At 37.7% G+C, this 17332-nt stretch overlaps 1 protein-coding gene across 7 annotated transcripts in view; it reads right to left on the reverse strand.

Annotated features, from left to right (window-relative positions):
- Positions 1–16846, reverse strand: part of evi5b (ecotropic viral integration site 5b) — a 48062-nt gene extending 31216 nt beyond the window's left edge. For 4 of the 7 annotated variants that reach the window (XM_057337604.1, XM_057337600.1, XM_057337606.1 and 1 more), the window contains exons 1-2: positions 15817–16054; positions 5387–5613 (exon numbers count right to left, since the gene is read on the reverse strand). In XM_057337604.1, coding sequence (XP_057193587.1) covers positions 5387–5532 — 146 coding nt within the window. In that variant the 5' untranslated portion in view covers positions 5533–5613; positions 15817–16054. Of the gene's footprint in view, positions 1–2195; positions 2295–5386; positions 5614–7560; positions 7670–15816; positions 16055–16746 lie in introns of those variants that run through there. The other 3 variants (XM_057337601.1, XM_057337602.1, XM_057337603.1) reach the window with 3 other exon arrangements.
- Positions 16847–17332: the final 486 nt, after the last annotated feature.

Raw genomic sequence — 17332 nt, forward strand, 5'->3', positions numbered from 1 at the left:
ATTTGTGAGAAAATCAAGCTGAGAGAATCTCATAAAAAGGTGAGACTTAAACACAGTACATTTATATGTTACACCTTTGCATTTTCTCTCGAATTGCATTATGTATTTGTAAAACGCTTTCTGTTTGTTTCAGAGTTTAGTTTCTTTTGCAAAAAAGGTTGCGTTTGTTTGCAAAATGCTGGATTTGTTTGTTAAGTTTAGGCACAATTTTCGCTCCATAACAGTCACACTTACATAAAAGCTTAATAAAAATGTGAGCTTCAAGAAAAAAAACCCGTCCAGTTTTAGGGAAGCCGTCCAAGTTCATTGTCAGCCAACTGAATGACAAACAGGTTTCTGGGCAGAGAATAAAAAGCGACTTCCGCCCATTCTATGAACCAACATCGGTGATGTCACTGTTAGCAAACTTAGGGCACTGACTTGACACAAAAGTCAGACTTTGTTTACAAATTTACGACAGACTGAGATTAAATTGAACAAACTGTATATTGTGTACAATAGGTGATGACATTAAGATGTAAGAAGAAAATAATATTTACTGTACCTCAAGGAACTGGCACACTTTCTTAATTCCTTTCCTTATTTTCATTTTACCTTATCATTTATTAAAGGATTATTATTTTTCATACAGATAGTTCAATAAAATGTTATCAAAATTTGTTCAAGTTTTGTTAATAAATCTATTATTTCAATTCTGTTTAAATATTGTGATACTGAACCCAGTATTGTGTTTTGTATTGTATTGTAAATCGTGAGCTTTATCATTACATTCCTTAAGGCTAGTCACATTAGCGTCTGCCTATAATAAAAAAACAGACTTTCCCCACTACGAGCAAGCTGTAAAACTCAAAGTTATAAAACTCATATTAAAAGTTAAATGAAAAAAACATTCCTCCATGGTTATAAGCAACAGTCGGGAGTTGCTCTTATTGTCATACTGGCCCTGGATCAGCTGAAAGAAAGGCATGCAATGTTCTAGAATAACCTTTAACATTTAAGAGCTGACAGCACAGACACAAAGCCATGGAAACATGATCTCGGAAAAAGAGAGGGACCGGGGCCTCTAAAGGCAGCACTAGGTGACGTCATCACCGGGGCTCAGAGACCATATTCAGTTACAGCCGCATTTGGGTCACACGAGGGGGGCCACGGTTGTTAGGGGTGAAAGGCGGTGAGAAGTCGAAGGGTTCACAGCTGAGGGGTTGTTATCAAAGTGTGAAATTGAATGTGTTACTGATGGTATAGTGGGCAGAGGGATGAAGACACAATCTGTCTTAACCGAAGTCATCCAGAACATGACATTTTCACTAAAATTCCTCTATATTTTTCAACCCAAGCAGCATAACTGCATTATGAATAAGGTAGAGGTTACTTTAAATTCCAGTCATGAGTTGCACAGGGATACATGGGAATGTAATCCAATTGGTTGTGGTTGCCTTAGTCACCGCTTAACTCTTGAGTCACCAAGTCTCATCAGTCTCACCAAGCTACCGAAACATTTAGATAAAATATTATACTGTACATACTGTTTTGTAATATTAACCATGAATGCAGTCAGTATCAATGACAATACTTCTTACTTCTTAAGTCAAACATAGGGGCCATTCCAAGCAAACCTCAATATTTATTGGAGCTTAATACTGGACAGGGGTCAACAGGATGAAGACTAGTTGGTAGCTTGGCACAAACCCGAATCTCCATGTGAGCACCAGCTCTAATGTGTAAGCATATGTACTTTACTCAGGGAAACCCAAAGGTCAGAAGTTTCCAGGGAAAACCCAGAAAAAACACAATTACAGTTATAAATAATATTCAAAATGTCAAAACGCTAAAAGTCTTGTCCTACCTGATTCAATAAACATTCAAGACAAAATGCATTTGCATTGCAGTTGTTGCCTTTGTTAATGATTCACTGCTGGTTAAACTGCAACATTGATGATTGTACAGGACACAAACACTGCATAGTCCACTCTTAAATGATTTCACACAGTAAAAGCAGCCGGAAGAAATCAGAATGCAAAGTACCCGTTCTACGAATGAATTAAACACTCAGACAAACAGTAAACAAGACACCGCTAGAGAAAAAGACTGTTAATAAAATCTGTGGCTGCCTGCAGATCTCCGCTCGGCTCGGTTACATCTGCTGTGTTGTGTGATAGAGAATTGATCAAAGGTATTACTGTGAAGTTGCTCACCATGGGAAGCTCATTCTGCAATCCGCATGTCTTTCCTAGTCCTCCAAGTAATCCTAATTGGCAATGCGTGTATCTGCGAGTCAAGCTCCTTCTTTCCCACCCTCTCTTAACGGTCTCTGTCACCCCACTCTCTCCGTCGAACCCGTATACACACACATACGAAGCTTATCTTTAAAGTACAAAGGCCCTCGACCTCGAGTCCCTGTCAGTGGAGTTCAAATCTGTGTCTCCACAGTGTCAACTGCTCTAAATGTATTAGGGTAACTCTATGGAAATGCCAACCATACCATGACAAAAACAGGTTTTCAGCAAAAAACTAATTGTTCATTTAGGTCTATATTTTACAGTTTAATAAATTATTTTTAAAAGATTTTTTGTTTTTTAGCTTTTTGTCACTATAAATACTATACATGAAGACAAAGAAATGACTATGAAATAAACAGACTCGCTTTCCTAAGCAAAACTTATAGGTTCGATTCCCAGGGAACACATTGGTACTCTTTGGTAATGCTGGAAGTGTCAGTTAGTGGCACTCTACGCCCTGTTTCTGCCTGTGGTAATACAAGCCCATGTGCCCACATGTGAAAAATCAGAGCTCCAAACGCTCCACAGATCCTCGGAGCGGCTGCCCTACTTTCTGTGCTGCAGAGAAAGCTGTGTGGGTGTTGCACTCGAGCCAATTCACTCCGATTCCGTTCTAACACTGAAACCAGTCTGTGATAGCAAAAACACTGAGCCCAAAGCAAGCGTGGACTGGGTAGCCATCCCTAAATGGACCTGCACTCCATACCTTATTAATAATTCATGAGGAAATAGGAGGGGCTATGATCCACAAACACAAAATCTCACAAAAAGGTCCACCTGCCCATTTACATTTTACAGCCAAGTTCAAATGCGATTCCGGTCACTGAAAAAAGGCTTTTGAAATTTGTATGTTCTGATTGATGTCTACACAGCAAAAATTTATTTTTTTAACCTTACTATTGTTTAAGATTCAAGCTTAAAGGGATAGTCCACCCAAAAATGAAAATTCTGTCATGAATTGACACCCTTAAGTAGTTCCAAACCTGTATAAATGTCTTTGTTCTGTTGAACACACAAAAAAAAGATATTTAGAAGAATGTTAGCAATTTGTGAAAAAAATGTGAGATTTCTGGGGTAGTTAAAAAAATGGTAGTCAGAGGTACCCCAAAACTGTTTGTTTTCATAAATTCTTCAAAATATCTTTTGTGTTTAACAGAACAAAAAAAATACAATATATTTTTTTCTACTATGGCAGTCAATGGTGCCCTAAAATCTCAGTTGCTAACATTCGTCCAAATATCTTTCTTTGTCTTCAACAGAACAAAACATGTTTACAGGTTTGGAACAAAATGAGGATGAGTAATTCATGACAGAATTTTCATTTTTGGGTGGACTATGCTCCTTCTTTAAAACAAGAAAAAAACAAGAATAAGCTATAAGAATATATATTCATGTAAACAAGTCTTCTGACACAATTTTACACAATTACTGGTAAACAACACCAAAATACTGACTTGTCAAATGTGATGGTCAGTTATTCACGTGTGTAACATAAGCTTTTTAACCACTGCTTCTTTTTTAAACACTGCTTTGTTAAACACACTCCAGACAGCATTCTCCTAATGGTATGAGTATTGTGGCAGACAGCAGGTGAATGGGCATTGTTAGTCTGCTTTGGGACCAGCTGTGGCCTCCAGCTGTCCTGATGAACGCTAATGTCAGAGGTCAGCTGTTCTGTGCACTGCACCCATGCTGCCATTTAATAAAGGTCACAGGTCAAACTCAGTCTACATACTGACCAAGGCCCACGGGTATTTTCAAAACCGCAGTTTTTTCTACGCGGTTTGGCCGTTTGTCCACACGCAATCGCAGTACTCGGTCACTGAAACCGAACTTTTCTGAAAACTCCTGCCAGGGAGAAGATTTTTAGAAACTTCGGTTTCAGTGTTAACCGGAGATTTGGCATATGACATTGGAATGCGTGCCGCTATCTCCTTTGTTTGACGTCAGATTCCAGGCTTCTGATTGGCCAACACAGCTTTATGGATAGGGTTATATCGCCACCTGTTGGTTTGGCATGCTTTTGACAGCGCTTTATTTTTTGTGTTTTTGCGTTTTCATGTGGATGCATTCTTTTTAAATGAAGAAGGAAAAACTCAGTTTATAAAAATACCTGTGTACGTGTGGATTAGGCCTAAATATGATGGGAATTATAAGATATATATTTCCTATGTAAACCAGATTTATTTGACAGACACTACTCAATATTGTCAGATTTCTGCCCTGATCTGCAGTCTGGATGAGTCAACAATAATTGCTGGTGAATGTGTGCAAATCTGTGCAAAAAAGTCACAGTGCATAATGGGCATGGACGCTGATTTTTAGCTCCATCCAGTCGGAGGATATCTGTGACTAGAGGTCTGTGGTCATCTGCATTCATATCCATGTTTGTTTCATTTGATATGCGTCTCCTATCCTACTACAGTATGTGGAAGAAAGTTAACACGTGAAGACAGCATAGAGGGGAGAACTGATTTAAGGAGGGACACAGTAAGAGTGACAGGCAGATTTCACAGACCTTGATCTCTCACAGGATCTATATTTATTTGGACGAGCACTGTGCCATCACCCCAGCGAAGGCTTCACTGTGTTAGCAACATGTCAACACTCTTGACATAACAATGTACTTAAGTGCTGTCTAAATTCGGACCACACTATCAGAGAATCTGGACAAGACTAGAGCTCATAAATTCAAGGGTGAACATACTTGAAACGGCCTCCAAGTCTAAAGCCCAATAAAAATTTGAAAAAGTGCTTCGTTAAGAAAAAGCCAGAGGACCTTTACAACTTCCTGCTGTTAAGCATGAAGGAATGCTATAAACACAACAAATTCCATTCATCTATTCATGACCTGAAATAAGAGAAAAGGTATGTGTAATATTCAAAGGAGACATTCAGACATCTCTACATATGTGATTCTTTCCCAAGCTTTCAGCTTATCTTATGTACGCAACAGCAAATATTTTGACCAAGCAATGCATCCAAAATGACAATCAATGCTTTTCTCACATGCTTTGGGCACAACATTGAATCAGCAATGTGTTACACTGCTATGCTTTTTTTAGACAAAGATGATGAAGATTGGAAACAAATCGTCCAGCTTTTACCTGTTCTGCTCCTCTAGTTTGGCCAATAGCTCCACCTCATCCGGACTGAGCTGGGATGGGGAGGCCGAGGAGGGCGACGACAGGGAGGCAGTTGACGATGCCGCAGCGGTGTGCAGCGAAGAGGGCGTGGCCACCTGACTAGCCATCTGACTCACCGTATGCGACACTGAGTTCTTCACCCATGAAAGAGTTGAACTCAGCTTGCCTGTTACCTTGTCTGTCGCCACCTACGGTACAACAAAAACAACAAAATAATTTATTAAAATTGTAAAAGTGAATCCAGAAAGCATAACAAAAATCATAGGCAGTGTTGGCAAGGTGGCCTTAGTAATAGGTTTCTTTTACATTTCAAGAGATAGGGGTGGACAATGGAGAGTTTACACTCTTAAATGCGGTCACACTCCACACCTGTTTCAGAGTTTACATTTTGCAACAACATTTGCTAAAAACTCAAGGGTGCTTCAACCTGATACAATAGCAATACACTTATACATGCATTCCTGTGTATGAAAAGATTAACGTCAATAAAAAAAAATGTTGTACTGTCCAAATAATTAGCATGCAGACTATTAGGATTTGAATGTGACAAACAAACTCTTGGAACTGAATATTACCGCAAACATATTCAACGGTTTTCATACTTGGTTTGGAGTGTAGAGCATACTTCTAAACAGGCTTTTGGCAATAAAACGTTTTTGGAATGTACAGATCACAGCTTTTAAGTAGAATTCATGACAATCTTTCAGCATATTTCATCCAAGAGTGAATACAAAAAAGGATTAAAAAATGCTTATCTGCCACAACACATAGCACCCTTTAAAGGGATAGTTCACCAAAAAAGGAAAGTTAGGTCATCATCAGTGTTGGGTGTAACTAGTTACTAAGTAATTAGTTACTGTAATTTAATTACTTTTCCCTTGAAAAAGTAAAGTAAGGGATTACTCTTATTTTTTCTGTAATTTAATTACAGTTACTTCTGATGTAATTAAACTAAATACTTTGTGTAATATATGTGTGTGCAATAGTGGAATTGACATCAAAATTCAAAGTCTAACTTTAAAATCTGTGCTTTCATGTATAATTCTCACATTTGTAATACTTTGGTCAGTTAATAATACTACTTTATGTATTTTAATATTATTTATTTAAATGAATTAAAAGAGCCCTTTCATGCTTATCCTTGAATCACTTAACTAATCAAGGTTGATATAGAATATAGAAAGTAATTAGTAATAAGTAACTAAATACCTTTTGGAGAGAGTAATTTGTACAGTAATCTAATTACACTATTGAATATGTAATTAGTAACTAGTAATTAATTACTTTTTGAGAGTAACTTACCCAACACTGGTCATCATTTACTCACCCTCAAGTTGTTCCAAATCTATATAAATTACTTTGTTTAGTTGAACACAAAGAAAGATATTTGGAAGAATGCTAGCAATTTTCAGATCATTGACTACCATAGTAGGAAAGATAAAGGTGCCCCAGAAATGTTTTCTTTCTACTATGGTGTGAATCATGTCCCAGAACTGAAAATTGCTAACATTCTTCCAAATATCTTTCTTTGTGTTCAACAGAACCAAGAAATGTATAAAGGTTTGGAACAACTTGAGGGTGAGAAAATGGTGACAGAATTTACATTTTTGGGTGAACTATCCCTTTAAAACAAATAAATCACACAAAATAAACAGAAAATAAACATTTTGACAAAAAATCTGACCAAGATGTCACTTTTCTTTGGCTTCCCCTTTGGAGTCTTTAAACTGCTGTGTAAGGGTTTTATGAAAAGTTCTTTACAGCCACAAGCACAGAATGGTTTACTAGGTCATTAGTTAGGTGTGCACCCGAATTGGATGACATGTGTCACTTGATATTTTCAAGAAAATGTTTGAGGTAGTTGTGTACTTTCCAACTAAAAGATAAGAGTGCACAAATGACTCGCTCTGAATCATAGAGGTTCTCTCGAAACAATTATTAAAAGCACAAAGCAAAAAGAGTATCAATAGCCCAAACAGTGAAATCTTGCAACACCATTCCAGAAAGTCCCAAACTCTTCTCCAGATCATGGCTGAAATCCCTTATCTATTTCTACGAGATTATTGTACTTAATTTACTCTAATAGTAATGATTTCCTTCCTTTATTAAAAGAACAAACTTCACATTGCTCTTACCTAAAGAAAGATGTCACTGAAGTCCCCTCATAAACCAATTCCACTAACCAAGCCACAAGAGAAACCATAAAAAAATTAAATCATGAATCCTCTGAGATGCTCCTGTCTTTAAAAGTTACGATTTCTGAAGTCATGAGCAGTTTTTTAAAGTCACGCTGTCACTACGGGTCAAAGTGCTCCAGCAGAATCATTAAGACAAACAGCTGTACAGTAGCAGTGTCAGTCACTACAGTCATTTACAGCTGCTGTATCACCAACTCATGTGTTGGAATTTACCCAACAGAGAAAAAAAGCCCTTTTCCTGCTTACTGCGCCGAGTTTCGTGACACAAGTGAGCTGTAATGATAAACTCAGGGGAAGTCTATCTCTGCACAGCAAAGCAGGTTTCTCATTTGCATAAGCACTTCTCTGAATCCTCTATTATACAGCTTACGTTTCCTCTTGCGACCTCCCATTTCTGACAAATTATGACCGCACGTGGCGCACGCATGGGTTTTGTGGTCTCCTAAACCACTGAAAAACAAAATATACCATGTAATAATATTCCCTAAATGACTTGAAACTCTCAGGGTTTAAGACAACGTTTTCTTAGATAGCGCTTTAGAAAGAGGCGGGAATAGGAAACAACAGGACAAAGTTCAGATATGAATAAAGGATTAAAAAGAATGCCTGATTTTTTGTTTTGTTTTATGTTTTCATAGGTGACATATAAAGTTAATATAGAAGTTAATATTCGTAAATCTTTTGTTAGTGGCATGGCATTAAAGGGATAGGTCACCCAAAAATGAAAATTCTGTCATCATTTACTCACCCTCAGATTGTTCTAAACCTGTATACATTTCTTTGTTCTGCTAAACACAAAGGAAGATGTTTAAAAGAATGTCAGTAACTAAACAGATCTCATCCCCCATTGACTCCCATAGTATTCATTTTCCCTGCTATGGCAGTAAATGTGGGATGAGATCTGTTTGGTTACTGACATTCTTTTAAACATCTTTCCTTGTGTTTAGCAGAAATAAGAAACTTATACAGGTTTGGGACAACCTGAGGTTTAGTAAATAATGATAGAATTTGTATTTTTGGGTGAACTATCACCTGTGTCTTATAGAGCTAATTGAATGTTAGCGTCGGGTGTACCGATTTAATGTGTTTTACTGAATATTAGCATGAACCTGCAAATAACTTGAAAAAGTTGGACTACCACTCATCCACCCGAATTCAAAATGTACAAAAGTCAAACTCATAATGCATAAAAAGACCATGGCCAAATATCCAAATATTTTCTGCCAATTCAAATCCAGGTTTTGCATATTCTCATACTTAATAATAACATTCCAGCTGAGGATGACAAACTAAACAGCAGTGTTTGAGTGAGATCTCACACATATCCAGTGGTCTATCATATACGTAGAGTAGTGATGATCTGGAGTGGACTGGCATGAAAAGTCATATCAAGCTTTTTAGCTTCAGCTGGTTTCTTTCGATGCAGGGCAGGTTTGCTTGTTTCCTCTTTACAACCCCTGTGGGCCTTTATTCCAGCATTCTGTACATGGATAGTGGATACCGCTGTACCACATTCACAGTTTCACACAGCTGTTTCTGTGCACAAGGAGCTGCAGTGCACAGCACACACATGCAAATACAATGTTGGCTGGTTTCAAAAACCAAAAACAGATTTTATACTCTTGCCCATAGAAGCTTCCTATTGGCTTAGTATTTAAATAGCAAGTGAGGAACTAAATTTAACACTGCACCCTAGAACATGTCACTCTTTAAGCTGATGCATGATCATATGGGTAGACTCGCCTCAGCATCTTAGGAGAAATAAGGCCTAGTACTTTAATACACTAAGACGAAGAGCATCTGCTAGGAAACAGAACAATATCACTTCCATTACCCTGACCTCCTAAATGATTCATGCAGAGGCGCTGGGCTATGGTTGCTGAACAAGACAAAAGAAGAGAGGCCTCATGCATTTTTATTGTGTTTAATGAGAGGTTATGAAGTGCCTGCCTTCATTCAGTGGGGTTATTTGCTATTAATTAAAGAAGTGAACAAAAGCCAACACTGCCACATTGCAATGACATCCGTTTTTAGAAAACAATCTGAAAGACGTTATGAAAAAAGAACTTGAAACCTGTGCAGCAATCTTGCACAACTCGGATCTTGTAGAAGAAAACAACAATTTCAATATGCTATATTAAAAGATTAAATAAAGTCACGTTAAGTCAAGAAAGCGATTAAAACTTCAGTAGTTCAGTTTACAGTTTAATATATTAACAAATGTTTGATACTGGAGAAATTGTGATTCTGTCATTATTTTCTCACTCTCAAGTTTTTCATTTTAGGGTGAACTATCCCTTTAAGAGGTCTTTATAAATGACGCCCCCCTGCGTCCATTTTTATTGTTTATACTCCTGACCATTGCAATACTACTTTACTTATCAGCGTGTCAAGAATAGTAAGACACCATATTAAGTCACCTTATCAAGTTAAAGACTAGTGCATTGCTACATTTTCAATGCAAAAATACCCCATTAGGACCCCGGTATAGGTAGGTAATATTAAAGCCACACTATTGAACTTTGAGCCATGTGGTTGATAAGCGCAATTGTTACCAGTGTCGTAAATAATGTTGCTGTACAAGCTTCCCTGTGGGCAGCACAATTCATGTGAATTTGTTGACTAAATTGAAGAAACCAGTGAATGCAGAAATGTTGTTTGGAAACCATTTCGCACTCATTCGCAGGCAGGGGACAGGCGGGGCTCTGTGTACCGACCCGAACACAAAACTTATAGAGTGTGGTTGTAGCCGCTATGAGGCTGCTCAGATAGCAGCTTGAGTAGAATTCGTCCAGTTAAGAGTTGTTCTACCACTGACATAATTTTAGAGACATTGTTTTAAGGTCGAAAAAACTACAAAGTGTTGCTTTAAAATTCTAGGCTGATGTCAATAACAGCCAGACCTCGGCTCATCCTGGAAGCAGAACAAAAAAGTGATGTGCATGCATTTTCTATCCGCACTGCTGGAGGTTTAAAAGGAAAAACAGAATACACAGACCTCTAAACATGCTGAGTCAACACAAAGCTTTCCAGCAACCCATTAAACCGGCCAGCTTATCAGAAACAGAGTGAGAGGCAGTGAAGACCGTGTTCATTAAAGACAGAGTCTGAAAACAATAATAATAGCGTATGACATTATGTAAAGCCACTTACAAACCAAACATGCATGCTGGCATATATCCTGTGTCGCATAGAAAAACAGGAAATAGGCTAGAAATGACCAGTGTTTTTGGTGAAACATCCCTAGGCTGACCCTGTACAGGGTGATTCCCGTTAGCTATGCAGAAAGCCTCAACATTGCACAATTTACTTGTAATGAAAATAATGAGCTGTCTGACAAATCCAAGAATAAAAGACTTTGAGAGTCAGACAGTGTACACTGATGTTTCACAATATATGATAGCAGCATTTGTTCCTGCAAGATAGACTTGCATTTTATGTTAATGTCACACTGACTAACATTTTTTGCCAAATTAAATAAGCAAGATTTTATGTGGACAGCACTGACGTTGCACGACAATCGCAAAGATGTAACCAACACAACTGGATGATAACAAGTAAATTCTTAACAACCAAACAAATTGTGTGATCAATGCTATTGGTTAAAAAGAGTTGTCAAAACCAATCAGAGATAAAAACTCACAGTTACAAGTGAGAATGAGCAAACAGAAAGGTCCAGGCCTTAAAGCAAAGAGAGCAGGAGTCAGACACATCTTTATCCAAAGCGCTGAGTCCCCCACTGTCTGTTATAAATTCTGTTTCAGCTGTCCAAATAGTCAACAGGGGAGCCAACCTGCTGCCATACAACACACATCAAGAGCTTTAACACAACAACCAACAAACGGTGCATGGGGTTGGTTTGGAAAACAGCGATTTATCATTTGCAGCACCTGTTGAGAAGAGGGAAAATGCATGAGGCAGATAAAGGACAGGTAATTCACAGGACAAATTCAATCTGTAAGCTGTTACATGTAAATAAAGAAGCATTAACAGCAACAAAACAGAACAAACTCATTTCATATAACAAATGGTTATATCTAGCAACATGAACCCTGGAGATTCAAAAAAGTAGACGTACTATCTGACTATCCAACCAAATGTAATACAGATGGCTGAAATTACTAGTGGCACAGAAATTCGCACTTCACTTTTGCGTCCTGTAAAAATGTCCTTTCTGTAATAATATAGAGCTCAAACTGCATTATCCCATAAATCTCCTTTAAGACATAACAGCCACAGACTTTTTCATGTATTGTCTATAGACTTCCCACATAGACCAGATGGTCTGCTCTCACATTATGTAACACTAAACCATTGATTTAGAACAGCGCTTTAGGGACTTATTGTAATGGAATGTTTAAGGTCTTCAGAAATGACAGCAAGTTTAAAGATGTTCTCTGTATGGGCCTGCAGCAGGAGCTGTCTCGCAGGTGGTATGTTATCCAGACATCTCCAGACACCAGAAAACAAACCAAAATAACGACTTTAATCGATATATTCTCAAACCGAATGCGCATGCATCGAAGTGCTCTCGTGAACGCGCACCATAGGAGAATATATCGATTAAAGTCGTTATTTTGGTTTGTTGAACTTCTCCTTTAAGTGAATCACAATGTTTACAAGAACAAATTTTCAATCTTTTCCCCTGCTCCGATCAAACAGAAATTGTACTTTCCTTTTTCCTCAAGTTGTTTACATCAATGAGATCTGATCTGTCGAAATCTGTAGCAAATGATGTGCGGCAGGTAAACATGCCCCCTATTAGATTATGAATGGTGTGAGTGAGAGAGAGACAGGAACACAACCACTAGGCCTGATCAAGGTATACCATTATGTTTCATTATATCTTCCCCTCTCTTTCAGTATACAGGCCTTTTGATGTTTTGCATATGACAGGCTTGCATTATCAACCTGACTAAATGCTACTGCTTAGAAATTCCACTCGGTCATGCAGTCTGAGATAACAAGATAGTCTTAAAGAAGGGGAACTGCAATAACGCCTGCCTGCAAAGCTAACACAAGTTCCATTTGCTTAGCCCAAATGTAAGCTACATGTGCATGTGAGACTGTGAGTGTGTGTTTGGCTGGAGTGAGAGAGGGAGAAAGAAAAGAAAGGCGATGGGAAAAAATGAGAAAGCCACGCAGATTTGCTCAAAGGCCACTTAAAGCAGACCTAAACATTCTTGTACAGATCAGCAATTTAATGTGACAATATTATGAAATACACTGGAGCAGTGTACTAACAGAACTACGCTAACAAAGGTGTAAGTGGTACAATAAACAATCCCTTATAGGCTACTGGGAAAATATAAGTTCAAAAGCAAGGGTCTAGAAGGCTTCTTCTAGAAAGCAAGTACAGGCAAGTCATTGTAAGCACTACCCAGGTCCCAACATAACAACCTTGAGACATAGAATAACACCACTGGGGCCACAACAACAAGCATTAGCATTCCCACAAAAACACACACAAGATCTACAAAAGTTACTGTTACAGTCAACATTATCACGAAAATCTTATCAGGTATGAAACCCATACCTCAGGTCATACTCAGTCCACTTCCTGAATGTACAATAGCACATAACTTTGTAGTTTGTACGGGTTCGCAACTAAAGTGGATCAGTGGCGATCAGAAAGGATCAGCTGTAATCACTATAAAGACAGAGTTAAAGATCCAGTGGTTTGTTTCACTCGTGGTTCTAGACCGTGACAGGGTCAGAGGATGAAGGTGAAGGGTATGGTGCGAATTTGAACTAGTCATGAATAATCATTGACTATTAAAGGCAAAATGTAAACACTGGATCAATCATGCTATCATATCAACTAAACATGCTAATCTAAACGTTTCTGGCAGTATTTCTAAGGCATTTGAACAATTTATTGTATTATCCAGTCTTTATGTTCACATTTTGTAAAAAAATATGGAACATCGACTGTTTTTCAATATGGCCTTTAAATCCAACAGCAATAAAAAGATTATAACGAGCTGCACGGTTAGCCGTTAAAGATCGCGATATCGATTCGGGCTCCCACGCGATCTCATGAATGAAAATCAACGATTCTCGTGTCTATTAATTTACACCTCCGACTAAAATCATAACGCTTCAATGTGTGCTGGTGCTGCTGCAGAAGCAGAGAAAGCATCATCATCATTAGGTATGTAACGACGTCACAAACTGTCTTTTCAACCACACACTATCATTATTTGTGTGTCAAATGATCACAGAAGTACTGGAATTGCCAACTCACACGCATGGGCCGCGTTTACAAGCTCTCACTCTGCCCAAATTAATCACACACTAAATAACAGACCAACATATAAAGTAAATACAGCCTGACAACAAAACTGCTCTTATGATTGTCTTTCAGATAGTGTTACATTGTTTTAATTATTATGCTTCACATCTTAACTAGACAGGTTTTCAAACGAACCTAACGACTGCAGTTTGTACCGCGGACAAATCCGAGTTCGCGGTTATATCCGTCATTGCGGTTATATCCGTCATTACGGTCAAACACGTCACGAGAGTGTGTGGCGCTTATCACTGTATTTACGCTAATAGAGAAGCTGCGCTATTAGAGCTTTTCATCAAGTTTTCATCATTTCATGTTTTCAGGTTATTTTATACTGTTTACAGGAGATAATACTGCGTTGTTACATTTATCAGTAGTGTCTTTCTTTAAAGACCCCTTCAAGCAGTCTGTAGATGTCAGGCAAATTGATAAATCTTTCTAAAGACCTTTAATTGCAAGTGTCACCTTATGAATTTGTTTTACAGTATAAATATTTCATATACAAGTTAATTCAATGCATTAATACTTTTTAGGAAGTTAAACTTTTGCATTTAAAGTAAACAAAACTTTAGTTTACTTCTAAAAAATTCGCACTATAGTTACTGTAGGTTAACCATGAAATATGTAATAATTTTGAACCAAAGTCCTACATATTACATACCCCAATTTTTTTTTGACAGAACCTCTACTAAATGATGTATTACTCATCATTCAGAATCGTAAAAGAATCGCAATCTCAATTTGAAAGAAAAGAATTGTGATTCTCAGTGTATCCAGAATCGTGCAGCTCTATAACACATGAATATATAGTCCATCCAAAACATTTAAAAATATGTACACAATATAAACCTTCAAACACGCAGTTGTGGAGTCCATTTAAAGAGCAAACAAAATAGACAGGAGGCACAATTTAGTTCTTTCTGAAAATCTTCCATAATGTTGAAGTCACAACACAAAGTACAACAAAGTTAAGATGTTCTACTAGCACACCCTTCCAACTATATAGGTGGTAACCAACTCAAAATCCCCTAAACCTTCCAGATGCACTGAATAATGTAAGGGTAAAGCAACATATTAAGGTGGAAAACACCCATGCTGCATAGCATAGGTTTGTATTGTGCCATTCAGGCATTTATGATAACTTCCTCTCTAAACACCACAAAACACAATAGATCATGTTTGTTGGTTGTTTAATATGACCACACTCGACTGGTTTTCTCTGATCAATACATGATGCCTGGCTCTCACCCCATCCAAGACATCTAAACGTGGCACTGTGACCCATGGCAATGTTTTGATCACATGCACGTGCGGTAACTTCCGATGACCTGGGATAGTAGTGTATGCTGCTTACACGTGAACTTAATAGTCAAAAGCAAAAATAATATTAAAATAGCTATGAAGATATGTATACCCGTTATTCAATATCTGCTGGCAAACAACCCAGCGAGTAACGTTACCTCATAAGATCAGCTGTACATTTTGTACGCAAGACTTGAAGTAAATCGCATTACAACAAAGAAATATTGGTAACATATAGCAGGTTACACCTGCATGAGCCTGTATAACAAAATACTATAATATACACACATGTCGACGTCTACTTTTATGTTCACAGCTGTCTGACTCTGGCTAAAAATGTTAGCAGTGGTGGCTAACGGACAGTCTACACCTCAACCTGTATAGACTGTTTAATAAGTAACCGTTGTTGAATTTTATTTTAGTATTTTGACTGTACTTTGACAGGTTGTAGGATATGAGATGAAACAGGACGAATAAAACAATTAAATTGACAACTATTACGAAAACAGCCACAACAACCAACGGACGCTGGTCGGTATTCACACTCCTACCGCAACAGGCACACACACACACACACAAAAACGTCTCAGATTGTTTACCTTGAAGCCTTTTTCGATCCCAAGGGTCTGAGCTAAATATTAACTTTCCATGGAGCGAGTTAAAGTTGCATAACCTTGCGCACTGGGTTCAAGCCCGACGTCAGCGGTCAGTTTTTACACCGGGGCAGGATTTCGACAGTTCAGTCCATAGACTCATTGTATGAGCCCGTGTATGCGCAGACAGCAGAGCAGTTACTGCAGCTCCTCCAGCAGTCACTCATGCCACCAGAACATTGGCTATGCGCTGCACAGAAGAGAACTGCGCATGCGTACACATGCGCTGCCTGAGTGACTTACTGATTCTCTATCACCCTCTGCTGTTCATAGAAGGTCCCACATAAACATAACTTGTTAGCAACCAAAAGTATGAAGCAGAAGACTAACAATAACCATTAAAATCGACGTCTAACAATTTTAGTGACCGTTTCACTGTTTTGTTATAAAAGTTCATTTTAAATGTCCAATTATGTAATGTAGACTGCTCAATGTACAGAACCATGAAAGATAACCTCTGAATATAAAGACATAACAAACATATTCTATAATGTCTAATATAATGTTTAATAATAATAAGACATCTTATCTATTGTGTTCTTTTTACGTTATTGAAATATGCAGGAAATATCACTGAAGGATAACAGCTATGTAGACACAACACTATTGAATTCAATATTTAGGATAAATTTAGTATTGAAGCGATACTGTATGTCAAAAAGAAAATCTGATGCAATGTTTTGTAAGTAAACCCAAATGGATTTTATCTTTTTAATCATGTTGTGTCACTATTGTCCTTAATGTGCTGCATTTGTCCCGTTTATTATTTGTATTCTGTTATAATATGCTACCTTTGTAAAAAGAAACTAGACATACAAATCAAATAAACAACTCACCATCAGATGGCTATAAAAAATAGACTTTTAACAGACTTACATGAATTAATGACTAGACACCGTTCGGATACACGGGTGGCAGAAGACGTCGCACAGACAACCAACTTTTCTGGTTTTCCCTGGTTGTGCTGACGTGAATCTCATTTCTTTCTGATGTAGGACACGCCTTCCTCTTCGCAACAATGCATAATTGACGCATAAATCCAGCCTATGAGACTTTCTCTACGTGGAACCTATTTTAAAAGTACAAAGGAGAATTACTTTCTCCAATAATGTGTTCATCATCTCTCCTGAGAAGGCGTGTCTGTAAGGCCTAGTTCCGCTGTCAAAAACTGTCAGTATTGTCCAAAAACAGATTTATATATGATATTTATTATAATACTTACAACTAACAAAATGAAAAAAAATCAATATCCCAATATATATGTCAAGGGCCACTGCTTTAAAAGTTTAATATAAAGAAATATTTTAAAATGAATAGCTGAATTCAATTTTTACTTCTTTGGGGTTTTTTTTGCAACAAAGTGCTTAAACTGGATATTAAATTAAATTAGACTTTCAAAGTGTGCGGTATATAAACATAATCGCAATTATTCATCCAAAGCAGCAGAGGTCTCTTCGGATTT

This window comes from Triplophysa rosa, linkage group LG7, assembly GCF_024868665.1.
Source record: "Triplophysa rosa linkage group LG7, Trosa_1v2, whole genome shotgun sequence".
Classification (NCBI taxonomy): domain Eukaryota; kingdom Metazoa; phylum Chordata; class Actinopteri; order Cypriniformes; family Nemacheilidae; genus Triplophysa; species Triplophysa rosa.